The sequence below is a fragment of the Actinia tenebrosa genome, unplaced genomic scaffold, assembly GCF_029948245.1.
Source record: "Actinia tenebrosa isolate PJP-AT-01 unplaced genomic scaffold, QUT_ActTen_1.0 PGA_scaffold6__47_contigs__length_16458017, whole genome shotgun sequence".
Lineage (NCBI taxonomy): Eukaryota > Metazoa > Cnidaria > Anthozoa > Actiniaria > Actiniidae > Actinia > Actinia tenebrosa.
In genome coordinates, this window is record NW_028292583.1 from 13795179 (window position 1) to 13814325 (window position 19147).

Below are 19147 nucleotides of genomic sequence, written 5' to 3' on the forward strand. Positions count from 1 at the left end.
AGCATTGCGCAGAAGTATGAACATAAATCCATGAAAAACGAATGTAGCTATTCCAGAAGCAGTTAGGGTTTGACAAAAATTTGAAGATTTGTTTTCGACCCTGAGCCAGTCCAAGTACCTTAACTACTTCCGGTTCGCGTTACGTGAGACGGGGAACGTCTGTCTCTTGTTTCAGTACATTTTCAGTCTAACTAAATGTTTCCCGAGCTAATCAGTGGAAACTAAATAAAAAAATTATGTGATGTAGAATATAAGGTTTGATTTTCAGAACGACACATCAGAACAACAGCAATTTGAATTTAAGCCACTTTTCCTATTTCGTGTCACCTAGGTCAGGGGTTATGTACTAAAAACTGCTACTTGATTTCAACTTCGCAGTGCGCAGCAAAAATGGCTCCAGTACAGACGCTTTTGTTCTTGAGTTTGTTTCTCTTGATACCTACTTTTACCAATTGTGTTACAGACCCTTGTAATAATTACCAGTCGATTAATAATCCATATCGTAGTCAAAAGTACAAAGTTTCCCCAGGAGAATATTTTCTTTGTGATAACAAGCTAAAACAAGGATGGTACAGATTCACTAGTATCGTTGGAGGGAAGATGCCGACGACAAAACCACAGCCATACCACTGTGGTACAATAGCACCAATATGGATGCGAGGAACCCATCCTACATCTAAAGACCAAGTAGCCAATGTCACAGCCTGTACTAACTTTCACAACAGACGCGGTGGGTGTTTATGGCCTACACTGATTTCTGTCAAAAACTGCGGGGATTTCTTTGTTTATGAGTTAGGACCAAGTCGTGGTTGCTCTATGGCGTATTGTGCAGGTAATGCAAAACTTTCATGACAATTGTATTGCAGGTGGGTTTGGCACTTGCTTGACAATCAGTAGCACTATTCAAAACTTAATAGAGATCGGAGTAAAGCGAAATTGATTATAACTAAAAAGAGTGGTACCCAACGCTAAACTAAGTTCTTTCCCGGGTTCTTTGTAGGATGGAACTGAAAAAGGTAATTGCCAGAAACAATTGCACAAACCGGCTTTAATATATACATGACGCAGGAACAAAACTAAATGCTTATATGTTTGTACTTGGCTTATGAGAAGACGTCACAACTGAGTACAGAAAGCACTTCATGCATTAACGAACTAAGGGAAATCAGAAGCATGCTCATGTCTATAAGAACTTTACTTTTTCCTAAAGCATACATGTAATTCTTATTTTATGACCATCCCAACAACAGTAATATTCAGCGTTCCGTTTTTCAATTATTTTCGATAAATAGAGTGTGTTAATCTGATAGCTATCGATCTAATTTCTTGTTTCTTGTTTATAAGGGAATGTAAAACGAGATTTAGCTTATCTCTAGGATAGAATGTAAACTATTTGTTTCCCGTCATGTCAATAACAACCTGATGAAATTTAATATAAGTAGTTGCTAATGTCATGATTTTTAACGTCATCACTGACTAGGCGTTCCCTTAGCCGTAGAATTACTTCCAAAGGTATATCAAATAAGAATTTTAAGAAGAAAAATATTGGTCGGATTTATTTAACAAAAGAATTGTCCATGAATTATTTTGTTATTTCAACCAACATGGCCGCCGTGTCTGGATATTTCACTCTCTTGGGACTGATTTAAACTGCACCATAAAGGAGATATTTCTGACGGTATTTCTAATTACAAAATAACAAAACATTGTTTACAATTCAAATGGATATAGTAAATATTGAAGTAATACTTAACCGGCTTAAGTCCAATCCCGAGTTAATCATTCGCTCTGGGTGAGAAACACAAACAAACCGATCATTATTTAACAATTATTCGCCGAAGGCGAAGTGTTTATTGGGGAATATTTACCGAGACGCGAGGTAAATATTCCCCAGTAATCACTGAGCCTGTTAATTGTTTTAGTATAAATACACAGGTGATTCTTTCAAAAAAAGAAAAAAAGCAAGATAAAAGGCTTTTTTTTTCGGTAACAGCAAAAAAAAAAAAAGGCTGGACGCCATTTTGGATTTTCGCTCAAGGTGATTATCGTGTGATAGTGTAAGTTTCTTGACCAATCAGCGCGCGAGATTTTCTATTATCACCTGCGTATTTTTACTAATATTCAATAAAGTGTAGCGAAGTATAATACATAAGATGCATTCATTTGGAGTCTCTTTTTTTAAGGGGGGGGGGGCTTATCGCAGGACCAGGTTCGAGTAGACTGCCTTTCTAATACGGCGGCCATGTTGCCAGGGAGGAAAACAAAATAAAGATGACAAAAATATATAGAGTTTCGTGTGTTTGTCTTTCTTTTATGGATAAAGGTGATCGATGTGCCGTCTTGATTCATCTTTTGTTATATTCTCTTGTGGTGAGCTGTTGATATTAATCAATGCCATTCCTGTTACAAAGCTTTATTTGCCCCTGAACGCCCCATAATGCCTTGTGACTCTAGATAACCGCCGTATCGTCAAAGTAGTCCATTAGCTCAGCAGCATATTGTCTGATCATTCAAAAACATGAAATGTTAATCTGCTCTCAACTTTGTTTCTATCTACAGGAGATCTAATGCCTTGCCCAAAAGGACAGATAGGAATCGCTCCAAATTGTACAGGTAAGATGGTAAAGATCCCTGCAGGAGGAGGCGAGTGCTCGTAATTGCTTTTTTAGAGGGTAAATCATTGAGAACGTATTCCACTTATGCTAGCGGTTTTTGTGATCAGTTGGACCCGGAAATACGTCACAACTGAACTATACCAAAAGTCTATACCTAACTAGTTCTGTATGCGCAGACTCAGTGTGGTCTAAATACGCGAAGTTTAATCTAAACGGTTTTATTCTCATTCAGTATCGATCATTACCCCTTTTCCGTCTCGCCTCGTACCAACACCAAAAGTTACTTATATGGACAACAACCAACCGGAAGTGACAATGCTGTGCAAGTTCGATTTCCCTCTCTGGAAAAACGTGTCATTTCACGTCCAGTGGTTCACTGATGGATACACTACTAAGAACCATACCATTTGTAAGGATCAAGATCCAAAAAAAGAAGGTCCAGCTTGTAGTCTGAGACAAAGTGAACTAAACCATGGGCAGTTCCAGGCAGGACACCGAGTAAGACAAACAACTTCTGTATCACGATTATAACATTTCTACTTTTAACCAATTGATGCCAGTTGTTTCGTGTAGTCCTTGTAAAAAAAATCCCCCAACCTCTCCCCCACTAAAATATCCAGTCCTTTTTCTCTAAGAATACAATATTACTGTTTATCAATAAAAGCCTCTAACATTCTCCAATAGTACGAGCTGCGTATGCCGTGTTCGCTTATCAAGTGAACTTGATTCTTGTTTAATTAGGTACGATGTCGACTTCGAATGAAGTACACGACCAACACAGAAAACAAATGGACAACGCTATGGCGAGATAGCAATGAGTACTATGTTGGTATTGAGGTACAACTGCCCGAATTAGTTTGTACTTTCTCATTGACGTTCAGTACAAACATCAAGTGGCTCAAATTTTTCAGGAACCTATTGACCAGTATACCTCTTTACCTGACCGTATTTTCTTTTTCCATTTCGGACCATGTGTCATTCCCTAGAGTACAATTTCTTTGTTTAAATATACCGCTGAAACAAAGAATCATTCTCAAGGGAATGAAACGTGGTATGAAATGGAAAAGCAATACCTCCAAGATAAAGGGGTCTGTTTACCCTATAGTAATTTATAATTAAGTTTTCTCTTTTCTTATTTCATGTCTAGGTTAATCCCACTCATCTCATAGTAAAAGAATGTGAACCAGACAAGAGTGTAACTGTCACATTCCGTCCAACCGTTCCTGTTGTACCTGACGGATTTAGCGTTTTAAAATATGTACCAGTTAGGATTTATGTACCAGAGCAATACAAGAGAAAGAATAGACAAAGTGCCGTGGATAGCTGTGTTCTTCAACTGAAAACCGAAGACATGAAACTTGGCAAAAAACTCAAGATTAAAGGAATTTGTGACAATCAAAATGAACCTGTAACAACACTGGACTATCATTTTGCAATAAAAGATAATCATCCATTTTGGGGGTATTATAGAATACCATCAGTAAGGGTATGTATGATGTATACAGCTAAACTGAAAATAGAGAGCAGAACAGATCAAAGCAGTAGCATTCAAACTGTATTTAAATTCTTAATTCCCAATTCGAAATATTTTAAAAGGGGAGTAGTTTCGAAGAGAAGGGTAGACGCAAAAAAGATATTATATCTTTCGTTTAGATTTGCTTGTTTGTTTCGTTTTATAGGTCACAATCGAAAATACTGATCAAAATCAATGTTCAGCAACAGGAGATCCACATTACTGGACATTTGATAAGAGGTAATAAACTGAGTCGGTGATTTTTGATCGAGTACTATTCTCTATTAACAGTATTTCATAGCATTTATCATTTCTGAAAAACGTAATTGTCATCTAACTTGTATACTCTTTTTGGATTTGTTTATCAGTACCTTAACATGTCATGAACGATTGTTTCGTTTAAATTATAATGGAAATTACCAGTACTTTTACTACATAAAAATAAGCTTACTTTCCTTCGTATTGTATATTATTTTACAAATAAAAGATTATCGGTTTGACGTTGTTGTTGTCGCGACCTGAAGTGCACTAGACATCGAGCCGGCCACTCAGCTTTGGTTGCAACTTAGTAAATTATAACTTCGAAATATTTTGCTTTGTTTTTGAGAATTGCAATTAAATAATTAAGCTTGAATCAAATTTTACCGCCGTATTTCAATCAATTTGAAGTTAAAATTCTTACCTCATGTCGGCTTCGTACATTATAGACTTCGTTCAGCGAAAAGAAAGACTATTTTCAGTGATTTTCCATCAAACTATAGCTATAAAATAAGCCAAGAACTACATCAATACTGATGTCCTCAATACTGTTGCACACTGTTGCACACGCGTCAAGAATGAAGTAATTAAATATGCATTTTGAAGAATTCCCATTGGTTGATACAGAAATGGCGCGAAAAACGGCACTGTTCACATTTTGGCTGCTTCAGTAACTTGTTTTTCGTATGTTTCTGTATTAAGTTTATAATTTATTTTTATTTTTTGTTTCTTAAATATACTTTTATTAGTTTAATATTTATTATTTGTTTGTTAAGTCAGTTTAGTTTGTATATTTGTTGGAATCGTTAATGTTATTTCTCGGCTTTTGTCCTTTTCTGAAATTTAAGGTACTACGACTTCTACCAACCAGGAGATTACGTTCTTTATAGCAACATAAGACGAAACTTTGAGGTAAATAAATGAAAGTGGGCTGCTTGTAGTACAAATAATTAATAGTTTCATTTGCTTGCAGTCCGGCGATATTTCACTGGTATTTCTTTTCTTTGTTTAGATACACACACGGCTATGGACATGCTGGAGTGTTACTTGTAACTGTGGAGTAGCAATACGTGAAGGAAATGACGTCATTGTCATATCTGCCTGTAATAAAAACCTTCAGTATAACCAGCCGACTCTGCTCAGAGCAAATGTACGTAGTAGTGGACAATTGGCCCGCGGAACGCACATTTACAAGCATGTAAATGGTGGTACTATAACACATACCGTAAGTACCGTAGTTTTCTTATTTATGTTCATTGTGGTAATATATTTTTCGCCTTTTTGTGAGCGCTTATGAATTTGATAGCCTATTATTTATTTTTTTATTTAAACATATAGTTTCTATAAGTTGTCTCCATCGATCAAGTAATATAAACGTACAAAATTAGATGGAGTACACAAAGTAATTAACGAAATAGTATTAAGGGACCGTTCATTATTTAACTGGGGGAGGGGGCTGGGTGAGAAATTGGAAAAGGCGCCTATTTTTTTAGGGACCCCCCAACAAAGAAAGTGATCTTTTTCAAGACCCTCCTTCACTATCTTTAAACCTTCACCTGAAATTTCAAGTCCCCTCCCTTAAATCCATTAAAAAAGTTCCAGGGCCCCTCCTTTTGTACGTGAAAAATTTTCGAGGCCCCTCCTTTTCTCACCCAGCCCCATCCCCCAGACAAATAATGAACGGTCCCTAAAGCGTACAGAGTTTTTCTATTTATTTATTTATGAGATGGTGTTTATAGATGATAAAGGTGTGGTGATGCTTACTTATACCATATATATAAATAAGTTGTCTACAGTGAGCACGAGAAGGATGCATTACCCAGTATAACAGACTACACCTATATTTCAATATTTCTTTAGGTTATTCTTCCATCTGGTGCACGTGTAAAAGCGGTACGTTATTCATGGGGTTTGAACCTGTTTCTTGATGCGCCAAAACGCGATGCAGCTCATACGCGTGGTCTGTGTGGTGATTTCAACGGAAATCCAAACGATGACTTCGATAAAGGAGGAGACAAACAAGCTCATGGGAACGACGCAACGTCTTTTGCTAACAGCTGGAGGTAGCTCGAACTTTATGACTAAACAATTTACTCTATCTAAATTGATGTAATACTGACCCCAACCAATGACAAGCCATTTACTCTTCTTGATTTCAGAGTGACTCCAGATAAAAGTTATTTTGAAGTTTTGCCTCCAAGAAAAAACGTTGTGGACAGGGGTAGATCTTGTTTCTGTCCAACAGAAAAGACACAAGACATGATTGCGAAATGCAAAGACAATGCAAATCGTTTCGTAGCGTTTGGTCCGGATCCTGGAGAAGACATCGTTCCAATAATTCAAGGGAATCGCAAGAGGTCTATACAAGGCAAACTGTACACAGATGATATTATGGATACTGAGGAACGTAGTTTCTTTGTGGATGAGAATGATGCAATGGAGGCAGTAACGCGCATGCGCGTCAGAAGAGATGTCAGCGGTCAGTTTCCTAAAGAAAATGCAACACAGTACTGCAAAAGTATTATTGAGGAATCGACAGCTGGAAAGACGTGTAGTCAAGTGCCTGGATTCAACTTAACTACCGCGATGGAACAATGTATCGTTGACTTGGAGGTATTTAGTATGAATATGAAAGGAGAAATAAAAAATAGAAAGAAAGATAAAAGGGGGGAGGAGGAGAGGGAGGGAGAAATTAGGAGACGGAGGAAGGGACGGAGGGACGGAGGGACGAAGGGACAGAGGGACGGAGGGAAGAGAGGGACAGTGAGTTGAAGGGAGGAAAGGAAAGATGGGAGAATGGGTGGAAGGGAAGGGGGGACAAAGGGACGGAAAGGAACCTGTTTTTGCTTATCATGTAGTGGCCACTTTCACATATTGTGCCCATATGTTTGATATCTTCATACCTGACCTATATCAGATAACCGGTGACACGAAGTTCGCTGGCTCAGCCTTTGATGCCATGAAAGAAGGATGCGAAGAAGTGGCTTTAAAGAACATCTCCCTGTTCACAGAAGACGAAGACGGTGAATTGAAACCACCCGCTGAAATTGGAGATAATCTGTGTCCAAATGATTGTAGTAACCATGGTAATTGTACAAACAGAACGTGCATCTGTGAGGAAGGATATACGGCAGCTGATTGCTCTATGGCTGCTAATGCTGTTCCTCAATTGTTAGGGTACGTATCCTGAAGACAAACTGTGTCATTAACATGCTAAGTCGAAGTAAACTGCTGGTCTGTTTTCCAAATGCAAAAAACTTGCAATTTTATGCTTTTTCTCTCAAACAAGTATTTCATTCTACGATTGTTGTCTTTCTCAGTATATATGACGGTGGGTTGTGCGACATTCGCATAAGACCCTGTAAAAAGACAGACATATTTGGCGAAGATTTCATTCACTCAGAAAACCTTACTTGTCACGCCCAGGAATTCAAGGTAAGCCGAAAAATCAAGTCTTAGATTCTTGTCGTTGGAACTAAGGATGCCAAGCATAGAGTCCCTAAGAATTCATGAAAAAAGGGACATTCTAGTCTAGTCGGGGTACGTATTCGAACATTTAAGACATTAAGAACGTATGCTCGTAAAAGCCTGATACCAATAATACAGTACAATTTTTTCTTTTTTAGATGCATTAGACCTAACATTTTAAATATTGCTTGTAGTTCCTACGGCTAAGGGTTCATCTTACCAGGGTTTTTCTCCTCTGGTAACACGCTAATATGATGAGGATAGAGAAGGAGAAAGAGCGTGACATGTTTCCACATGCGTTTTTGTTCGTCTAGAGCTCGCCTCCTTACTCGTCTCCTTTACTTTATTTACGCCTTCTAACTGTCATTACAGGTTGTACCAAGTGGTTGGAAACCTAAGACATATCCTCAGAAATTTCCTGGTAAAATGATTGACATCTACGGTGTGAGATGTAACCTTCCAGATCCCCCGACAAAACTTGATGATTATGACCACCAGGGGACCCCTGCAGGGGGGCTTTGGATTTCAGTTTCTAACGACGGCGAGCACAAGAGTCAGCAGCAGATGAGGTTCATCACTTACGATTCTGTTTGTTTGACATGCAACAAAACAGGCAACTGTACTTTGAAAGTAAGTGAAGATAAATAATTTATATAATTATAGAATATAAATATCTTGAATATCTTGATAATATTATTTATCGGTCTTAGGACAACTCCTGTTTGATTAATGGGCATTGTTTTGCCGTTGGTCAGCCTAACCCACGTGACTGGTGCCAGCAATGCATGCCGGGAGAAAGTCAGTCTTTATGGACCAGAAGAAAGGGCAAGTCTTTTTTGACTTATATAGAAACTAAACATATGCATTCAGAACATTAGTGATATGAATTTCTTTCTTTGTTTATATAGTAAATCATGCACCAAAGTTCGCTGCAAATCAGTCTACTCGATGGGCCATCAATGGAGAGTACCTTCCATTGCAGTTGAAGGCAACAGACCCTGATAACCGTCCTGTTACATACTCTATAATAAGTTCCACTGCTTCTGGTTATACATTCAGTCCTACTGGTCTGTTGACATGGAACGTGTCGTCACAAAATAACCAACAGTTTGTATTCAAAGTCACTGACGAGTGTAACGCTACTGATACCATAACCATCAATATAGCTATTGTTACTTGTCCTTGTCAAAATGAAGGCAAATGCTTACCCCACCCCTACTACCCACGGGGGTCTGGTCAGTACTATTGTGCCTGTCCTCGAGGGTTTACTGGGGACCGATGTGAGACAAATATTGACGACTGCGTGGGAATGAATTGTGGAAACGGTAAATCGTCACGATTAATTAATGTTTGAAAAATATATGGAGAGAGGATATACGATTTGAGCGCAATTATATGCATTCATTATATGTCTTCATAATTTGGTACAAATTTTAGTTAAAAAATAGAAATAAAATAATTGATGTTTGTAGGTACCTGTGTGGACGGGGTGAATAATTATACGTGTCGCTGTGATGTTGGTTTTACGGGTTCCCTGTGTGATCAACGACTGACTCGCTGCACCAATCAGACGTGTTTCCCTGGTGTCACGTGTACAGAGATTTCTGGTGGAGTATCCTGTGGACCTTGTCCTGTGGGATTCTCTGGGGATGGAAAAACATGTGTAGGTAAGTAAAACGAATGGATATGAAACAACTTGGTCAATATAATGGCATGTTACGACAGCATCCCTTGCGCGGTAAGTCTTCTCGCTCAATAAAAATGATTGGAAATGACACGTTCACGATCCTGGCACGACACGTTCGCGATTCCGGCACGACACGTTCGCGATTCCGGCACGACACGTTCGCGATCTAGGCACGACACGTTCACGATCCCGGCACGACACGTTCGCGATCTAGGCACGACACGTTCACGATCCCGGCACGACACGTTCGCGATCCCGGCACGACACATTTGCGATCTAGGCACGACACGTTTACGATCCCGGCACGACACGTTCACGATCCCGGCAGGGTACAGTGTGGAAATCTGTGCGGTGGGTTGCTCAGAGCCATACGAATTATCCTCTAGAATTGGTTAAGGTTATTAAAATTACGTTATTGTTTGCATCCAAAGCTCCAACTACTACAGAAAAACCTACTACTCCCAGTACCAAACCAACCACACAATCGATTCAAACCACCAGCAAACCCACCACTAAACAAGCTCCAACAAGTACAGAGCAGCAAAGCACAACAGATACAACCACTGCAGAAGGTAAGCATACAGCAATTTTCGTATGACTGTAAAGCCGCTCAGTGACGTATGCTTGCGCGCCTTGCCTTTCCACGACCGTGATGTTTTCTAGAATTTTGATTGGCTGATTTTTTTCTCGCGCAATAATACTAATACTTTAATTAAGGATCTATTAATTATATTGTTTTCATATTAAGTTCGTTCTTTTATGTTGTAGCTGAGAGTACGACAACAGAATCCATTGTCACATCGACCAAACAATCTACCACCGAACAAGGTTAATCACACTTAGTATGAAAGACCAATAAAAAATTTTCAAAATTTTTGCTATATTATATATTTCGATTTATATATCCTGTTATTGAATAGGTGAGACTACTTCACCGGTTGAGGAGACTACACCGACTGAAACAAGAGAGACTACGACGACAGAGCAACCAGAACCAACGACCGCGCACAAAGAAGAATATGGTATGTTGTTGATCCACTCAATCACCAACAATTGTTCTGTAATTCTTAGTACGCAAGTTCCATAAACTGAGAGAGGCTCTGGACTAATTCTCTTTCACCATACTACACATTATGCCCTTATTATGCGTACTTTCTTGCGCATGCGCAAAGCCCACATTCCAAAGAAAACCATTGTGATGCAAATAGCAAACAGGTATATAATGTGAACGCCGGACAGACCAGGCCTCTCCTTTCTTTGTGCCAGCGCACAAGGTAAGCTCACGTTCCTTGCTCGTTTTACTTGATACAATTTTGTAAACGAGTTGACTATTAACAGGACTTTGTTCCTATGCCTTTATATTTCTCAGCAAATTTGCCTGAAGAAAAATGCCGAAGACTACCGAAGAGTCTCTCCATGCAGATAATACTGACGATTTGTCGCTTCTACAAGATGACGGTCCATCTTTGTCGACCGAGCTGTTCACAGAAGAGTCGCTGTCCTTCCTACAACAGAGATTAGGAATAGACTCCATTGTGTCGGCGATAGATGATTTGTCTAACCTCGTAAAGAGATCTCAAAACGTTAAGGTTGATGAACCATCGCCTAAACGTGCTCGACTGAGCTATGATCCGAGTGCCTCACTCGGCGATTTGGCAAGCGATATATTATCTGACGACGCCGAATTTGAACTCCCGCCCTCCATCTTCGATGATCAAGAGAATAAAGGTCCCAAAGTCAAAGAAGCTTTGGTGAAACGAGTAAACGAATCGTTTACTACTAAACCTATTGAAGACAAGATGAAGCCTCTGCTTCAGAAATATCACACGCCTGAGAATTGCGAACTCTTGTGCGTGCCACGGGTGAATTCACCTTTGTGGAACGAGCTTCCACACAAAGCAAAATCTGTGGTCCTTGGCGTCCAAGAATTACAAAAGATGATTGTTAAAACTGGTCAAGTTTTAGTGTCTTTGGCTGAATCAGCTATAAAGGCCAAGAAGGAGAAAGAACTTCTTGAACCACAAGAGCTCCTTGGAGCCCTTTCTGATGCTCTTGCATTCATTGGGAATGCTGGTTTTCAGACATCACTCAAGCGGCGAGATTTGCTCAAGGCTTCTCTCAGCAAAGACTACCAGTCTTTATGTTCCGCTTCTACTCCAGTTACAACTCATCTCTTCGGAGATGACTTGTCCAAGAAAGTAGACGATATTGCTAAGGCGAACAGAATTGCCGTCAAGATCACCAAGAATCCTGATACTCGAGCAAGTGGTGGAAACAGAAACCGCAATCGTCAAGGACAAGGCTCTAAGGATTTTTTGTCCTCAAAGCCGGGCCCAGCCCGGCGCAACAACAATTACAACAGATTCAATCAGAACCGCTCGACGCCTCGTTACGAGAAAAAACAGTCGACAGAGTCAGACACTGCTGCTTAGAAACACAAGTAAATGATGTAAGTGTTTCTCCTTTTGCTGGTAATCTAGCTCATAAAGTCCATGAATGGTCTAAGATCACCACAGACTCTTGGATTCTACAATCTATTCAAGGTTATCGTCTTGAATTCGAGACAAAACCACGGCAATTTCGTCGTCCGGTCTCTCGACCTCTTTCTGACTCAGATCACGCTTTATTGCCTCTGAGGTCGAAAAATTGCTCTCTAAACGAGCAATCGTTAAAACGAACCATCTTTCAGATGAGTTTATCTCGAATTTATTCTTGGTTCCCAAAAAGACAGGTGATCTTAGACCAGTCATCAATCTTAAACCACTCAATGAGTTTGTTCGTACTATCCTTTTTAAGATGGAAAGTATAGATTATGTCAAGCATTTGTTGCAACCAGGCGAATTTATGGCAACAATTGACTTAAAAGATGATTATTTTAGTATTCCTATTCATCCTAATGACCGGAAATATTTACGGTTTACTTGGGGAAATTCGCTTTACGAGTTTTCATGTCTCCCGTTTGGGTATAAACTAGCCCCTCGTACATTTACGAAAATTCTCAAACCCGTCTATGCAGCTTTGAGATTCCGAGGCATTAGGGTTGTATTCTATATTGACGACACTTTGGTGATCGGCAAAACAGCAGAACAATGCTCTATTCATTCGCAAGAAGTGTGTGAATTTTTGACACGCTTGGGATACACCATAAACATTGCTAAATCCCAGCTCAACCCTTCGAAAACAATACCATTTCTTGGGTTTGTTATCGATTCAAAATCCATGACTATATCGCTTCCTGAGAGTAAGATTGAAAAGATTGTCTCTCATTGTAAGCGGCTTTTATTGAACTCCGCTCCTACTGTTCGCGAGGTCGCCCAAGTTTCGGGTCTCTTAGTTTCTGCTTTCCGAGCTGTAAAGTATATGAAACTGTTCTATCGCTCGACCGAAATGTGCAAATCTGAGCTTATTTCTCGTGGCGTTTCTTTTGAAGACCCATGTCCACTGAGTGTCCAAGCACGCGACGATCTACAGTGGGTAATCCATAACATTGCTGATCATAACGGTTTAGCCTTGATTGCATCCGCACCCGATATCACTATAGCATGTGACGCTAGTGGTGTGGGTTGGGGAGCGTGTTGTAATACACTTAACACAGGTGGTTTGTGGTCTCTAACCGAAACCACTCATCACATTAATTATCTCGAAACCTTAGCGGCGTTTTTCGCTCTGAAATGTTTCACTAAAGAATTGCGCAATGCTCATGTCCAGTTACAAATCGATAATACGACGGCCGTTTATTATATTAACAACATGGGTGGAATTCACTCTCCCGCTATTAACCAGCTATCAAGAACTATCTGGGAATGGTGTATAGCTAGAAACCTAATGCTCAGTGCCGTCCATGTTTCGGGTATTCATAACGAAACTGCGGACTTTAACTCTCGCCACTTTAATGACAGAACGGAATGGAGCCTCCATCCCGCTGTGTTTAAGTGGTTGTCGCAGGCAACGTTCGATCCTGATATAGATCTTTTTGCCTCGCGCCTGAACGCCAAAGTGCGTCGTTTTGTGTCGTGGTCACCAGATCCGTCGGCTTTTGCATGTGACGCATTTTCTCTAGTTTGGAAAGATTTTAATGCGTACGCCTTTCCTCCTTTTAGCCTTATTGCAAGAGTTCTAATCCAACTGAAGAGAGACAAGGTCCAACGTGTGTTACTCGTAACCCCAGTGTGGCCTTCCCAGGCAAAGCTTACAGTACTGTGAATACCTATAGGTCAGTGGTGTCCACAGTCCTAGAAGTAGTTTGTGGTCGCAAGCTAGGCTCCCACCTCCTAGTGACACGCTTTATGAAAGGTGTGTTTATGGCCAAACCTCCTCAGCCCAAGTACAGGGATACATGGGATGTCGGTGTGGTGACTGAGTATCTCGAACGTCTAGCTCCCTATTCTGGTCGAGATTCCACGCTTTGCTGAAAACATTAATTTGTGCCCACGTGCACACCTCTTGCATTATATTGCTCAAACTGAATCCCTAAGAACTTTGGATGAGGGTTCAGTGAATCAGTTATTTATTTCATTTTGTAAGCCCCATAGGGCAGTTCGCTCGTGCACCATAGCTCGTTGGCTTAAGACTGTGCTTCAGCAAGCCTCTGTAGACACATCAATCTATAAGGCTCAATAGTTTTCGTTCCGCAGCTAGCTCTGCAGCCCTACTTAAAGGAGCCTCCATTTCAGACATTTTGAAGCTAGCTGACTGGTCGGCTGCCAGCACGTTTAATAGGTTTTACAATAAACCTGTCGTTACTACAAGCAAATCTGTAGGTGCTATTGTCTTGTCATAATAATAAAGACTATGACCAGTACATTTTGATTGCATCTTCTTACTAATGTCATTTGGTATCATGTCTTTAAACACGCATAATAAGGGCATAATGTGTAGTATGGTGAAAGAGAATTGAAAATTAGACAAGAGGTAGACTTACCTTGAAGGATAATTGTAATTCTATGAGCCATATGGAACATTATGACCTTATTTTCCCACCCGGGTCGGAGCATGATATATGACTTCCCAACCCCTACTAGTGTTATGATACCAAATGTTCTTGTTTGTTTTAATCTGCACATAAGAAAAGGAGAGGCCTGGTCTGTCCGGCGTTCACATTATATACCTGTTTGCTATTTGCATCACAATGGTTTTCTTTGGAATGTGGGCTTTGCGCATGCGCAAGAAAGTACGCATAATAAGGGCATAATGTTCCATATGGCTCATAGAATTACAATTATCCTTCAAGGTAAGTCTACCTCTTGTCTAATTTTCAACTTTCGATGCCATTGCCCTCATTCTTGCTGCGCATGCTCCATAAACTGCGAGCCTCTGGGAAATTTCACTCTTGAACCCAGTGTTTAATCATTCTTGCTACGTATAATCCACAAACTGCGAGGCTCGAAAATCCAGGTTTCGAATAGATTAAAGTATGGAATAAAACGGGTCAAAATCGAATGGATTAAAATATCGAATAAAATGGGTCAAAATCGAATAGATTGAAATATCGAATAAAATAGGTCAAAATCGAATGGATTAAAATATCGAATAAAATAGGTCAAAATCGAATAGATTAGAATATCGAATAAAATAGGTCAAAATCGAATGGATTAAAATATCGAATAAAATGGGTCGAAATCGAATAGATTGAAATATCGAATAAAATAGGTCAAAATCGAATAGATTAAAATATCGAATAAAATGGGTCAAAATCGAATAGATTAAAATATCGAATAAAATAGGTCAAAATCGAATAGATTAAAATATCGAATAAAATGGGTCAAAATCGAATAGATTAAAATATCGAATAAAATAGGTCAAAATCGAATAGATTAAAATATCGAATAAAATAGGTCAAAATCGAATGGATTAAAATATCGAATAAAATGGGTCGAAATCGAATAGATTAAAATATCGAATAAAACAGGTCAAAATCGAATAGATTAGAATATCGAATAAAATGGGTCAAAATCGAATGGATTAAAATATCGAATAAAATGGGTCGAAATCGAATAGATTGAAATATCGAATAAAATAGGTCAAAATCGAATAGATTAAAATATCGAATAAAATGGGTCGAAATCGAATAGATTAAAATATCGAATAAAATAGGTCAAAATCGAATAGATTAAAATATCGAATAAAATGGGTCGAAATCGAATAGATTAAAATATCGAATAAAATGGGTCGAAATCGAATAGATTGAAATATCGAATAAAATGGGTCAAAATCGAATAGATTAAAATATCGAATAAAATGGGTCAAAATCGAATGGATTAAAATATCGAAAAAAATGGGTCGAAATCGAATAGATTGAAATATCGAATAAAATGGGTCAAATCGAATGAATAGTCCTTGAATTTTAAGTCGTTACCTCGGCACGAACCCTGAAAATCGAATGAATAAATATATCGAATAAAACGGGTCAAAATCGTGTTCGTGTGTTGGGTTTGTGCTACTCCTTAAACTCCTTGAAAACTCCTTGGATTTTTGCTTTGATCATTACTTGCGTGGTTCTAAAATAGATCTAGTCAGAAAGATCGAAAAATCTGAAAGTCGGCCATGTGCAACCACCGTGTAAAACCTTGGCATATTTAGCTGAACATACTCCTTGAAAATTCATTTTTGGGTCCTTGTATACTCCTTGAATAGTCCCTGAATTTTAAGTCGTTACCTCGACACGAACAAAAATGAATTTAAAACAAGCAAAACAAGACAAACACGTTTGCCAATCTAAGCAGTGTTTTAGCAGGCGCGCCGCCATGCATATAGACAGTGTCTAGATAAACAGATACACACTTTCAATATGTGATAAATTTCTAAACCATTTTTAGTAATAAGGGCCGAAATACGTTTAATGATCGAATGGAAAGAAGACTTTAAGGACAAAGAAAGCGCAGCATTTGGTCATCTTGCCGATCGTCTCGCGAAGGAGGTTAGTAAAGACATGGATCATGTCCATGTTGATTGGTTCATGAATTCCATGATGTTATGAAAGACTTTGGGTGGTTATGAGCTCCGCCTTTCTCCCTTACCCTCCCCCCTCCTCCCCGTGTCCTCCCTCTTCCTCCCCACCCCACATACTCCCTTTCTCAGACAATCGTTGGGGTCCCTGTGGTAGTTTTTCCAATTTCTCCTTTCATTTGGTCAATAAACTAGAAAATGTTTTGTATACTTCAGATTCGCGACTCGTTTACAAAGTCTAACAAAGGCGAAGAACTGGATAAAGTGATCATCATTTCTCTGAGGTAAGCTACGGAAATGTTATACTCAACATGAATTCTGTAGGCAATAAAACAGGTCTCTTAAGGTTATATAAACCTTAAGTTTTAAAATGAGGAATTAATGAAGGAACATGCACCATGGTAATGCGATTGCCGTTCATTAAGCTTATATGTTCTCCAGGTCCACATTATTGATCTTTAGTAGGAAAAGAAGGATTATACTTACCGTATATAAGGTTATAAATCCACTCAGTATGAAGTTTTTTTAAGCCTGCTCGATTTTAAACTCATTATATTTCGTCATATATTCTTTTCGTCCTAAGTTTTCTAAACACTTTGCTTCTTTGGACGCTCGAACAAGATGGCTGCGATACAAAATGTGTTTAGATATGCAAATGATTAGCGCATGATTGGCGCCTATGGGCCTTAAGTTCCCTTGAGACATTTGGCTTTGCAGTCTTTAAATGTTTTAATTAAAATCTTTGTTTGATGAGTTTAAAATAAGCTTCAAAGTGTGACACCAGTCGATGAACTGACACTAAATTAGTGTTCTCTTGTCAACACTCCAGCTTCTTGCACGCTTAAAATTTATACTTAAAAAAATATTAAAACAAAAAACAAAAAATTCGACCATCACAACGACAGCTAAAAAATACTCCGGCTCACCCTCTCATCAAAGTATTTTCACTGTGGTTGCTTAATGTTACTTATGCTTTTTTACTTCAGATCTGGAAGTGTAGTCGCAGAGTTCAAACTTGTTTTTAAAAAGAAACAAAAAGATCCCTTGGAGCCACTTAAAGGAAGTGTACAGAATGGAAAACTGGGAAACTGGACTGTGGATCCTGTATCACTGAAACAGACCCAAGGTAAATTGTGTACTGTGAGATAAACTGGTTGTCGCGCCAACAATTCAGATCTTGAATTAGTGATTTATTGAATTGCACTACATGGTTTTAAAGTGTAGAAAGGATTATCGATGGCAACACCAGTATATCATCATCGTCGTCGTCGTCGTCGTCGTCGTCATTACCATCATCGTCATCATCATCATCACCAACACCATCATCACCAAGTACCTACACCAATACCACCACTGATATCATTCAACATTATTCTCATTAATAACTGTAATGAGTTATACGATGATTGAGGACAACTTCTCTTTAAAACCTATCGACTCACCACGCAATTATTTTGTATCTTAATTAGAAAACGAGGAGCCTTCGAGTGGAAAAGACCATACGATCCTGATCGTATTAGTCGTGATAGGAATCATTGCCATACTGGTAATAGCTGCACTTGTCATAAAGTTCGGCAGGAACCACGACAGATATCAGCTGAAGAGACGCGTATCACATATGGAACCGGAAACAAGGTCGACTGACAATCACCTTGAAAATGAACCCGAGAGGTACGAGATGCAAGAAGCACGGAAAAATGGCCAGAAGAAGGAAAATGAGTATGTGATGACTTTGTCAGCTAAAGAGAACCCTGGCTTCGACCAGAAGTAGTGATTTGTAATTGAGATGTGGACCATAAATAATTTGATTTCAGTTTTGCAGGTTTAGAAATCGCGTGCACGGTCGTTGACTACGAAAACGTGTGCGTGTGCGTGTAGAGTGGAATATAAGGCGTGTGGTAACGAGTCTAAGCTATAGACTCGGCTCTACCAAATACATCTACCCACATCAAAAATAAAATAAAGAAATGTAATGTGTCTCCAACGCTAAGAAAGATTGCTAATATTAGTTAATATTATCATATTATTAGTTTTATAATCTACAATATACTCTGTATTTACGTTCATCAGCGTTACAAAAAATTTAGTTGGAAACTAGAATCTTAGCTAGTATTGAAGGAATAGAAAACGCGCGCGCTTGCTGTGCGCAGTTATAAAGCACGCGGCCGGGGGTTGGCAGAACACGAGAGAAGTGTCAGGAGTGGAGAAGCACGACACTACGCGTCGTGCTTATGAACACTTCTCGAGTGTTCTGCCCATCCCCAAGTGCTTTATAACTGCACACAACACAGCAATGAAGTTTTTTTTTCTTTTATAATAATTACAATAACCGTTATTTTAGATAGGAATGACGCAACGAAAAGAGCCCGCGCGTGCAATGTGCTCTCATAAAGCACGCGCTGCAAACCAAACAGAACGCGACATTCATAACAGTTATTTTATAAAAAATGATACTGAGAAAGAGTATAACTGAAGCTGTACGATTATATATGTACTGTAAGGTCGACTAATAAGATTATCCTGTAGACTTTATAATGCAATTATTTTCATACTTTATGTACTAACGTATGTGTGTAAAAGTTTTTTTAGACTTAGTGGCGAGAATAAAATAAGTGGTTCAATAACTGTAGTCGTTGTATTTGTCACTCTTCGAGGGTACAC

General features: G+C 39.0%; 1 protein-coding gene across 2 annotated transcripts; it reads left to right on the top strand.

Annotated features, from left to right (window-relative positions):
- The first annotated feature begins 363 nt into the window (after positions 1–363).
- On the top strand, positions 364–19110 carry LOC116304054 (von Willebrand factor D and EGF domain-containing protein). 2 transcript variants are annotated; one of them, XM_031713706.2, is made up of 23 exons: positions 364–832; positions 2560–2613; positions 2848–3113; positions 3357–3452; positions 3763–4101; positions 4295–4368; positions 5235–5298; positions 5399–5611; positions 6247–6449; positions 6546–6999; positions 7304–7563; positions 7707–7821; positions 8227–8484; positions 8565–8679; positions 8763–9179; positions 9327–9521; positions 9973–10113; positions 10310–10369; positions 10462–10563; positions 16357–16457; positions 16703–16770; positions 17473–17612; positions 17956–19110. In XM_031713706.2, exons 1-23 carry the CDS (start codon positions 391–393, stop codon positions 18255–18257), a joined length of 4479 nt encoding a protein of 1492 aa, XP_031569566.2. In that variant the 5' UTR covers positions 364–390; the 3' UTR covers positions 18258–19110. The 2 variants fall into 2 exon arrangements, with proteins under 2 accessions (XP_031569566.2, XP_088894953.1); XM_089038827.1 differs by lacking the exons at positions 16357–16457; positions 16703–16770; positions 17473–17612; positions 17956–19110 and adding an exon at positions 10911–11185.
- The last annotated feature ends 37 nt before the right edge of the window (positions 19111–19147 follow it).

Excerpts from the sequence above, each read along its gene's own strand:
- LOC116304054 (XM_031713706.2), top strand. The coding sequence starts at position 391 with ATGGCTCCAGTACAGACGCTTTTGTTCTTGAGTTTGTTTCTCTTGATA. Across the intron at positions 5,299-5,398 it reads ACATAAGACGAAACTTTGAG|ATACACACACGGCTATGGAC; the intron begins GTAAATAAATGA and ends TTCTTTGTTTAG. Across the intron at positions 9,522-9,972 it reads GGATGGAAAAACATGTGTAG|CTCCAACTACTACAGAAAAA; the intron begins GTAAGTAAAACG and ends TTGCATCCAAAG.